The sequence below is a fragment of the Lethenteron reissneri genome, chromosome 26, assembly GCF_015708825.2.
Source record: "Lethenteron reissneri isolate LAM-NWPU_2019-01 chromosome 26, ASM1570882v1, whole genome shotgun sequence".
Lineage (NCBI taxonomy): Eukaryota > Metazoa > Chordata > Hyperoartia > Petromyzontiformes > Petromyzontidae > Lethenteron > Lethenteron reissneri.
Window position 1 is genome coordinate 6,405,217 of NC_083804.1, and position 11,391 is coordinate 6,416,607.

The 11,391-nt window shown below is 46.8% G+C and overlaps 1 protein-coding gene across 1 annotated transcript in view; it reads left to right on the plus strand.

The window, feature by feature from the left end:
- The window catches only part of LOC133347554 (nuclear receptor coactivator 3-like), a 178,022-nt gene that overhangs the window by 162,796 nt on the left and 3,835 nt on the right, over window positions 1-11,391 (plus strand). Inside the window, 6 exon segments of the mRNA XM_061559918.1 lie at window positions 3,483-3,854; window positions 5,792-5,887; window positions 7,707-8,286; window positions 8,736-8,880; window positions 9,886-10,051; window positions 10,869-10,949. Coding sequence (XP_061415902.1) covers window positions 3,483-3,854; window positions 5,792-5,887; window positions 7,707-8,286; window positions 8,736-8,880; window positions 9,886-10,051; window positions 10,869-10,949 — 1,440 coding nt within the window.

Below are 11,391 nucleotides of genomic sequence, written 5' to 3' on the forward strand. Positions count from 1 at the left end.
TGCGTGAGAGCGTGTAACCCATGTGGGTGAGTGTGGGTGAAAGCGTTGAGCTTGTGTGTGGGCGAGTGTAGGTGTCACTTATGGGGAGCGGTAGTGTAGCGTTAAGCGCGCTTGCGCTATGAACCCTAGAGAACCGAGTAAAATTTCCGTTCACGGCCAACAATCATTGACTATTTGAACCGGTTCTGAGTCTCTCCTAGGGCAACTCGGCCTTAAACCTGATACAGTGTGTAAACATCACCACTGGGGAGACATAGACCTCGAAATAAGCACGGTTGGCTAGTATGGTGCAAAAGAAGTTCAAACATACATTCATACGAGCCAGTGAGGCGTGGTGCTGGCCACCCAAACACCTCTTGTGGAGTCTGTTAATGTATTCGTTTGGCGAGCAGCGTGAGGTTGAAGTGCGCTCGACAGTGCAGCCCATTTACTGAAGGAACTATGGATGAATTATCGGTGGCAACGGTGGGGAGGTGCGGCCCGGATAACAAAAAAACACTGAAAAGTATAGTTACCAACCAGTGTAGAATTCGGATCCGAATGTAGATTGTATCGTCCGATTGTACAGTATTGCTTCTTAAAGTAATCGGTGTACCTTCTGATGTGTGTGCAGTCATACTGGCACCCATTCTGACCCTCGAAGAGTGAGGAGCAGATATTCATATAAACGACGCTTTTTTTGTTTTCATTAGCACAAATAAATCACCCAGGGAGAATTGAAGAGTTTATTGGAACAAGCGTTTACTAGATCAGAGCACGTGTATATTGATTCAAATTTCATGATCATACTATCTTCGAGATCCTGCATGGACTCATTCCTGCTTGGCTTTTCGTCACACTCCGCGTATTCTCCTAGCTCGACGCACTCCACTCCCCTCCACACTCATCTGCCACTCCCCTATCCTCTCACTCACTTGCCTTCTAAGCATTCCCCCCCCCCCCCCCCCCGCACAAGCAATCACGGCTTTCTACCAAAGCCCTAATCAACCTTCGCTTAGTGGGGGGGTCGCTTGTTCTCCTCTGCTGCGCTCATTGTCTGGAACTCACTTTCCCCAGCCACCACGAAGGTCTTGATTTCCTGCCCCTGTTCAAGTCCTGGCTCAAGGCACTGACTGCTCCTTTTTCCTCAATGAAATAAACAAGCCTCGTGTTTCTCTAGTGTCCTAAATGCAGGATGTGGGCGCTATATCAATCGAAATTGTATTGGAAATAAAAGTAATATTCCATGGCAAAATTGGAAAATTTTGATACTGGTGCGCCATAGTGGAAAGATGTTAACTACCTCGCCTGGTATGCATGAGGTCGTGGGTTAGATTTTGACCCTGACGCCTGTATATTTGGAGTTTGCATGTTCTCCTCATGGTCGCGTGGATATTTCTCCGGGTCCTCCGGTTTTTCCCTCCACATTTAGAATCAACATGCGTTTAAGAGTACCATATTTGGCTGCTATAAATGTCCACGTGACAAGCCACTTCATTGAGATATAATTTGTGATAGCCAGGTCGCTTTTGAAAAAGAGCTACATAGCTCAGTGGGCTTTACCTGTTTAAATAAAAAGTAAAGCATACTCGGTTAACGCTATCTGACATAACGTTAGAGGTTAATCCTTTTTAAATCCTTTATATTAAGTTCGCGTGCTTGCTTGCTTGCTTAGGACCGTGCAAATCTTTCGGTCGTTTTTTAACCCACTTCCCGTGATCCAATCGAGCTGACATTTTCCACACAGACTCGTTGTGCCAGACAATTGTTCGTGAAAAAAAAATCCAAAAATTTTACACTTTTTAGGCAAAAAAAATGTATTTTACATATATTCAAATAGAACGTATTCATGGCTTTGGCTGAACGTCAGAGTGTAAGAGCCCAGAGCGTAACCCCTCCACAGGCCGTGGCGGAGTAGCGCAGTTGGTAGCGCTCTCGCTTCCCATGCCAAAGGTCGCGGGATCGATCCCCGCGTCCTCCACAGGCGAATATATTTTTAAATCCTTTATATTAAGTTCGCTTGCTTGCTTAGGACCGTGCAAATCTTTCGCTCGTTTTTTAACCCACTTCCCGTGATCCAATCGAGCTGACATTTTCCACACAGACTCGTTGTGTGTGACAATTAATTTTCGTGAAATTTTTTTCTCCAAAATTTTACACTGTTTAGGGAAAACTAATTAAATATTTCATTACCAATTGCTTAATACTGGCAGACAATCATCTGACCCATAGATTGCAGCCATCTCAAGCCAGAGGACGAGAGAACTCTAGCCGCCACGCATATAAAGGATTTATAGTGAAAAACTTTGTTTTTACGGGTTAATTTTTTCTAGGGGCTCTACAGAGCTCCTTATAGTGGAGGCCCTTCTGCCAGCAGTGGTGTGAGCAAGAGAGGGCTTCCTCCACGACTTTGTCTTCACCATCTGAATCAAAGGCTCGTCGGCCAAAATGTTGATATTTTACATTGGCTGTAGCGCCCTTTTCTTCAGGACAGTGTAAAGAATAAGTATTTTATTACAGAATAATTCACCTAACAGTTTTCGATACAAGTTTCATGAAAGCAGAGGCTTGACACAGCCCATCTTTTGCCCTCCATCGCGTTACTGGATTAACAATTTAAGATTGCAGAATAATTTAAGATTGCAAGAATAGAAATATCGTCTTTAGACTGTGGTGTTGCAGTTGCTTCTCTTGTAATGTTTTTTTTTATATAGTGAAATGTCATATCTTAGGAATTCCTCCAGGAACATTAACATGAGCCAGCATCACTGTGGGAGGTGACCAGTGGTTGTTCTGTCCAATTTTTTTTCTTACCACTCACTTATGGCCAAAATAAAAAAAATAGCCTGGCTTATTTATTGCTTTGGTTAAGCAGGGAGTCTCTTTGTTTTGAGGTTCAGATAGTGCCAAGGTGCTGATTATGTGTGAGAAAATAGCACCTGTATCACCTGTTTATAAGTCTGCTGCTGGATGAGGGTCTTCCACGCGGCATGTGGATTGTGGGAGTTACTTGACTGTACTTTACCACACTGGTCAGGGTTGGTGAAGGTAGGGAGCATAGACGTTGGAGCATAGTACAGTATAACATCAAAATCAGTGTTAATGTTACCAGTGTTAACCTGTGCCACATTGTATCGAGCACGTTAAGCAATTATTATTTTCGTCTTTGGTTATAACTTCCTAGAATATCAATTCCATCTGTGGAATTGAATGCAACAAACCGTTGGCTAGTACGGCGCACACATGGAAATGCTGACAGCTTTGCCAAGCCAGTATTATTGAGGTTTCACTGACCTCGTTGATGACATTTTGACCGAGAATCTGGCAGCGAATAGCACCGAATTGGCATCCCTTGCGCGGCCCTTCGTAGAAACAACGCTTTCTCAACATTTCAACGGATCCGCATATCTGGTTTCTCAGTCCTAATAAAACGACAAAAGACTAACAATTATTATTCTTTGTTGCGTGCATTTGGCTTTTCTCTTTTCCCATCTTTACTCCAGCAGAGTGGAATCTTGGATCTGCTGCCAAACCAGCAGCTCAAGGGTGGCGGCAGCAGCGGCCTCCCCATGGAGATGGTGATGAGCCTGGACCAGAAGGCCAAGGCCATGTACGCGGCGGCCGCTGCTGCTGCGGCCGCCGGGCAGCCGTTCGGGGCCCAGCCAGCCGGCTACCCCCCCCAGAGCCCCCGCATGGCCGGTCCAGCCACCATGGCTGGCTACATAGGGGCCTCGTCGATGAGGGGCCCCCACCCGGGCGCCAACGCAGCCCAGCTGCGCATGGTGGGCAGCAGGGCGCCGTTACCGCCGGGGCAGCCCAACGCCAACGTGCAGCTCCGCATGCAGCTGCAGCAGAGGCTGCAGGCCCAGCAACAGGTATGTGTGTGTGTGCGCGTGACGCTATGGTTAGCGCGCTGCGCTATGAACCCAGGGACCCGAGTTCGATTCTTGCTCCCGATCACGATCAGTAACAGTGGTGAATATTTTAACTGGTCCTGGGCCTCCTCTAGGTCGACTCAGCCTTAAATAAGTACCTAGTCCGATGTGTAAAACATCGCCACTAGGGAGACGAAGGCGGCCGGACGTGGTGTCGGCCACCCACCCCCTCGTGTGCCGTCCCCCAGTCTTCATAAGTGCTCGCTTAACAACACTTGCCCCAACAGTTTGTTCAGGCTATAGGGGGTGATCTTTGTTGTCTTTGTGTACGGTCTAAAGCGGTAGCAGTGTTGAGCACTGCTCTGTTCGAAGCCAGCGACCTGGGCTTCTCTTATGTGACTCGACATGTATGGAGTACCTACCGTGACGTGTTAATATCGGCACTGGATAGACAAAAGTGGTTGACCTTGATGACAGCCATACACAAAAAAAATAATTTGCACTGTGCTCCGTAGTGTGGCAGTGTCAGAGTGGAGTATTGCATGCAAATGCAGGAAGTGTCATTGCGTGCACCACATTGCGTGCAGTCCTTACTACTTTGGGGTAATGAGGCCCTAAGGGCAATAGTGCAATAGTGGTGTCAAGTGTTCCGAAAGACCAGGGGACTGAAGAAGCATTCTTGGACTAAATTGGAGACATGCGTCACTCCATAGTACATACATATGTTCGACTTGCCACACATTAGTCTGAAGGGTCATGCAAGTGTAACCCTGTGGGCCATGGGCAGGCCGAGAGCTCTATGTGGCGCACAGGCAAAATACTTGACATCCATGGTGTCAGCGCGAATGTATTCTTGGTTGTTTACATGCCTTTGCTCCCTTGTACCACCTCACCACGTGTCTCGTCTTCTTGGTTCTTTCGGTAAAGTCACGTCTCGTGTTTGAACCCATCGTGACTGTCGGATATTTTAGACTGATGAAGACTGCGACACCCTTTTCTGTCGTTGAGACGTCTCATTTATCATGAAATATAGGCTGGTGTGGCCCAAACTTGGCATCGTGAGTCTTCATATTCACAGCCTCCTCAATTCTATTTGGCAATGAATGATATTGATAATAATGAATTATAACATACACATATATATATCAGTCCTGCACAATTCACATCAATAATAACATTAGCTTTTGTCACTTTTCCATTTAGAAGTGTTTAGGCCAATTTATGACGCTTATATTTTTTTATGATTGTCAACGCCATACAGTTAACATCTTCCCGCGGTGAAAGTTGTCGTCTGCACAGAGGATGTAGAGAAATGTGACTCCTGTACTGGCAGAGGGGGGTGCCCTGTCCACGAGGCCTCGCCACCGCGATCACCTATTCACTTTGCCAACGAGGAAGAGGGGGGGTCACTCTCTTGTGACGAAAGTTCATTTTCCAAAGTTTATATTTCTTGATAATTGTTTTTTTACCCTTCTATCTGGCAACAAAACTGACACCTTTTTTACAAGGAGTCATGTTTGCATAGACCACAATACCTGCAGCCATAATGCAAACAAAACACATTACTCTGATAATATATATGCACTGTCCTTGAAGTTGATTGGTCCACACCCGAGACAGCTTTCCTTAGAGCCTAGTCTCACATGGGTTGGACCAGATGATGCCAAAAGGCACCAGATAGAAGGGTAAAAAAAACAATTATCATATTTTTTACTGGCAAACGAGGTTCCAATGGTTTATATTTCTTATTTGGAATATTGTAGTTGCTCATTTTGGTGTTGAGGTCAGGAATTCCTACCAACGATCGTTACGGATTTTACTTCGGTATTTTTACGATCCCCTTGACCTTCATTGCCCGTTATTGGCTCCCAACAAAGAGGTAGCTGAACCTCAGCTGGTGGATTTTAACTGACCGCGCGTCGTCCCTTCCGCCGTAGATGATGAACCAGAACCGGCAGGTGATGATGGGGCCGTACGGCGCGGTGCCCAATCCCCAGTTACGTGCCAGTGTCACTCCTCAGATGACGGGCCAGGTACGTGCCACTCTGCCACCACCTCCGCCTGTGCACTCACTCACGGTGGGGGATGGTGGGGGTTCACACCAGGTCGAAGCGTGTGGATAGCGCGGTTGCAGGGTAATATTACGAAGCCATTTAAATTTACATTGAAAAGTAATTTCTTGAGAACTGCTTTTCGTGTTTAGTTTGTTGTCCTTCCCCCCGCCGCAGCCTCCGATTAGCAGAGTTGGCTACGTATGTGCGAAAGAAGTTCAACATTCATACGTAGACGTTGCTATGCGAACGGCCACATGTTGTGTGGCACCCACACGCCTGTAATCCAGCGTTTCGAAGATGAGTTAGTGAAGTCTGAGGAGTCGCTATGAAACATGCTGGGTAGCGGTATAGCGAGTGGGTTTGTGACATGCCTGGTATATCCCTTCTTATGCGTGGATTTTCTTCAGGTTTCCTATTACACACGAAACGCTCATTAACTAAAAGGAACTGGATAAAACATCCCACGTGGTGTGGTCGGACACTCCTTCAACTTGGTGATTCCTAGAAGAAAAAAAAGGGCATTAAATTACGAAATTCGGTAACTTTATTCTAGTAACCTTACTGGGGAGCAGTTAGTGCTGTGGTTAGGACACTACTTCATGAATATGGAAACCTGAGATTGATTCCCAACATCATTGGCAAGTGATATCCGAATCGGTCCTGCTTGCTCTCCGCCTTGACAAACCTGCAGTGACCACCATGGTGAAATATGGTCAAACAACCCCCATGACTAACACAGCATAGGGAAAGCCTTCACCAAGCATTGGGTTGACAAATGGCTATAAATGATTACTATTGTGTAATTTGTTATTTTAATATATTGAAAAATTCATCCTTCACGTACAATATTAGCACATCCAAAATGTTAAAACATGAATGACAATTTGTATATTACAAACATTTGTAGACACATTAAACCCACCTTTTCTATCGGTAACGCTTTAACCAGAGGGCTCACCTCTATTTGACTGCAGTTCCTAATTTATGTTGTCGCAAAACCCATTTACACCAATAACTTGGTGGAAGATTCTTCGAATCACTCCTCTTCTTATACAAGTTTTGCCCTCTACTGAAAAGTGGTGCAAACCTGCTTTTTCCCTCACAAATAAATCCAGCTGCCTGGTGGCCTGAGCCATAAATACGAAGCGCTTGTTGTGTGTAATTCGTTGCAAACCAAAGGCGGCAGGGTGCAGCCATCTCGTTGTTTCCAAGTGCCTTCTGGGTCCTCAAACTGGGAAAGTGTTTACGAACGTGCACTTTCACAGCAGTTTCCTTTGTTTCCGTGTCCACAATTAGCGCAGTCATCAAATGTGTGGCTTTCATTTTCTTACTCTTAGGTTTTTTCGATAAAGTCACGTAGGTAAAAATTAAACTAAATAATAAAAATAATAGACATAATAATAGAAATATATTATATTTCTATTATTTATTTTTACCTACGTGACTTGACCGAAAAACCTAAAACTATAAGTCACGAAAGCTTCAAATCTAGAATTTCATCTTCTTATTGTAGCACTTGGAAAAATGCCCCCTTATGCCCACTCGGTTCCATTTGCACATGACATAATTGCATTATCGCCACACTCCTTTCATTTGTATGAATGTATACGCATGTATGTTGAACTTCTTTCGCACCGTACGCAGCCAACTGTGTTATCATATTCATAAAATTTGGTTAGGAGAAAAAATGGCTCCGTATTCATTCTCTAAATTCGACGCAGGTTTTCTCGTGGAGAGCGGGAGGCTGTGTGCGTGATGGGGATATTTAACTGTTTTTATTTCTCTCTACCGTCATTAGCAGCAGCCTCCGTTAAACGCGCAGATGCTGGCCCAGCGGCAGAGAGAGCTCATCAGCCGGCACCGGCAGATGATGCAACACCAGCAGCGCGCCATGATGATACGGCAGCAGCAGCAAGGATATCCTCCGGGCCCTGGGGGCATGATGGGCATGCCCCGGATGCCTTCCCAGGGGCAGCAGCAGCAGCAACAACCGCAGACGCAGACTCAGCAACAGCCTCAACCCCAGACCCAGCCCCAGCCTCAACCACAACCACAGCCCCAGCTGCAGCAACAGCAGCAACAGCAGCAGCAACAACAGCAGCAGCAGCAACAGCAGCAACAACAGCAGCAACAACAGCAGCAACAACAGCAGCAACAACAGCAGCAACAGCAGCAGCAACAACAGCAACAACAGCAGCAACAGTATATGCCCTACCCAACATCTCCCAGGGCATCCAGTGCCACCATGTTTCCTGGGGGCATGGGAAGAGGGGCGGCCGCTGTGAACAGAGGCATGATGGGAATCCCGGCGGGCAGCCCTACGGGACGAGAGTTTGGGCAACAGATGCAGCAGAATGTGTTCCAGTTCCCGCGATCAGGTGCGTGCACGCCGGGGCTATCCCTATGCGTCCAAGCTTGCGGTCGAGTTTTGAATTTTGGAAGCATCCTTATTATTGTGTGTTTTATAGGTCCTGTTCGTGTTATTGAACTGAAACGTGTATGGTTTATCTGACTTGTATTTTAACTAAGTTAACTAAGAGTAAAATGTATATTCGATGACAAACTACGGTAACAATGTTGACAAAACTGTGCTCCAACCTTGTGAGTGGACGTGTGCTGGCGCACGTCGATGCGCCATTGCAACAGCCACGCGGCTGTGTAAATACCGTACGACATTCTCAGCAAAACGTCACAAGCTTCGCTTTAATTTTCGATCCGTAAAACATGCGATCGTCCGTTAAATTTGACTAATTCTTTTAAACTTGCTGTCGCCACAATGACCCCCGCCCTGACCTCCACCTCCCCCCACCGTGGACATCGCAAGCAGCCATGAGCCAGACGTGCGAGCCCGGGTTCAGCTCCCCGACCGCACCCGGAGGTCGCATGAGGGCGCGGATGCCGCAGTCTCCGAGCCTGCCCACCACCCCGGAGCTTGGGCCCTGGCAGCAGGGTGGCCACACCAACAACAACAGGTCAGTGGCGACGTCCGGATAATTAATAAAAATTATGATACCGAACTTCCAACAAGCCTTTGTCCTCAAAAGTGCTGAATTAGGGGTAATAACGTTATACCACCTGCAACTCCCCCGCCTCCAGTCGCACGTGATGATACCACGTGGAAATTGTCTTGGTCGACTATGGATAATTATCCTTCAATCGCAGTTTTAATAAACCCTTAGGCCAAATGCCTCAGTCCCGAACAGCAACAAAACTTGATCCTAAAGTTTTGTGTGCATTGGATGGTTATATAGTGAATATTGAATCATCTGTACGAGGATGATGGTGCGACCTTCCTTCAGACGGAGAGAGCGAATGCATTAACGCTTTCACCCTTAGTTGGAAGGCATCGCAAAAAAATGGGTATTTTGGCGGCCAATTAGAGTTTAAAACCTTTGAAGCTGATGTTGTGTTTATATGTACATTTTTCAGCCCTTTTGTCAGTTTACTGCTGGATGAGGGCCTCCCCACGGCGTGCGGGTCATGGGGGTTATTTGACCACACTTCACCATGCTGGTCAGTGAGGGTTGGTGAAGGTGGGCAGCATAGACATGGCAGCATAGAAGTGCAGTGCAGAGATGTATTTTCTCCACTGCCTCTACTGCCAACCACAAAGCCCCGCAAGCCATGTAGCAATCTGAGCAAGGTGGTCGCCCATCGAAGCTCTTATCAGGACTCTGCCCTGCTTAGTGTCCTAAGATTTGATGAGAGCGGGTGCTTTCCCAGACAATTTGGTCATCAGCCTATCCTAATTATATTATTTAAAATTATAGTATTTCTTGGAAATCGCCAAATACGAGATGATGTTACATTCCTTCTAAAATCTCTAGCAATGAGAAATCAGAACAAAGTAACTTTTTTGCAAAGGCACCCAGTGCTGCTGCTGCTGCTGGTGGTAGTTGCGGTTACATCGTGAGCACATGATGTTGAGGCCTCTGTTGTGTCGCCCCCCACCACTGCCCTGACCGCCACCTCTGCAGCGGTGTGTTCCCGCCGACGCAGCAGCCCTTTGGGCAGGAGGGCGACTCCAGCCTCTACAACAACATGAGCATCTCTGTCTCCATGACGACCGGCTCTGCCAGCACCACCTGTGGCAACGGACAAATGAGCATGGGCCCCGGACCTATGCCCATGCCCACTGAGCAGGTACGGCTGATAAACCACGGGTAGCCTTCTTTTTACAAACACTGTATTCTTGGAGCAGTTCGTCGGAGGCCTAGCGATCGAGTGTGCAGGCGGTGCAACTGCACAGGGAGCCCACAAGCTGTAGGGGCCCAGGCGCCGGGCTGCATTGAGGTCGGGTGGGGAGTGAAATTTGGACCAGGGCGCTCCGTTTCATTCCTTGAACCAAGGCCGATGCCAACCACGCTAAGCTGCCGACCGATATAAGTAATCGTTAGTGTCGTGATAAAAAAGCATTTAACTTGCACGTGGTTTTGTCAACGCATTCTGGCTGCAATTCAGATGGAAATAATTTGCTCATAAAATAGCTGCAGTGTAGGACGTACTCAGCTTATCTGACTTATTCACCCGCATTTGGATGGTGATGGTGCTTTCAGTTTTGTGTGATTGTGAAACTGTTAATAGAGGTATGGTTAAATAACACCCATCATCAAGCAGTAGATTGAAAGGGCTGTAATTTATTATTAGTGTGTTTTGGGCAGTGACCGCTCTTTGAATCCCAACAGGTTTGCGCGATATGTAGTTTTGTGTTATAATAATATATAATTAACAGCCCTTTAGCGATCCAACAAATTTTACCACGCTGGGCAGAGCAGGCTAGTGAACATATGGAGGACAGACACGGGGGTATTGATGTAAAGGAGAACAACGATTTATTTCTGCACTCTTGTAAGGTATTGTTAATTATGAAAGTGGTGAGTGAGGTGTTTTTACCCTGTTAAATGCGTACGACTGTGTTTGTGTAGGGTTGACACCAGATTTACTTTGTCTCTTCAAACAGGGAGGTGTAATGAGGCAGAGCATGAGCCAAGATGGTCACTCGCGCTACGATCAGTTTGCAGCCATGTCCGAAGCTGAAAAGGTAATATTTCCTTCACCGTTCATCGTGAGAGTGTTTCACAAAGAACAGCAGCAGTGAAGCTGAAATGCACCGTGAACTGCTCTCCTAGTCGTGATGATGATTAACAACCAGAGACGAGAACTGTGGCACAGAGGCTGGGGTTAACGAGTTCCTTGTGGGTAGAAATAGCGAACGTCAATGCTGCATGTTCACGGTTTATGGGTGTAACAATTAAAAAATTCAAGGTGTGCCTGCATTCAAACGAGCAGTGGGCAATGTTCCTATTGGTGGCACTGGGCTATTGGTGCGTAGTGGACAGAGGGCAGCATGGCTAAATGCATTATCGTACTGTGTACTTCTATGCACCCACGTTTATGCTCCCCTGTTCAATCCACACTGACCAGTGCGGTGTGGTTTGATAACCCCCACGGCAACGTGGGGAGACCTTCATCCAGCAGTGGAT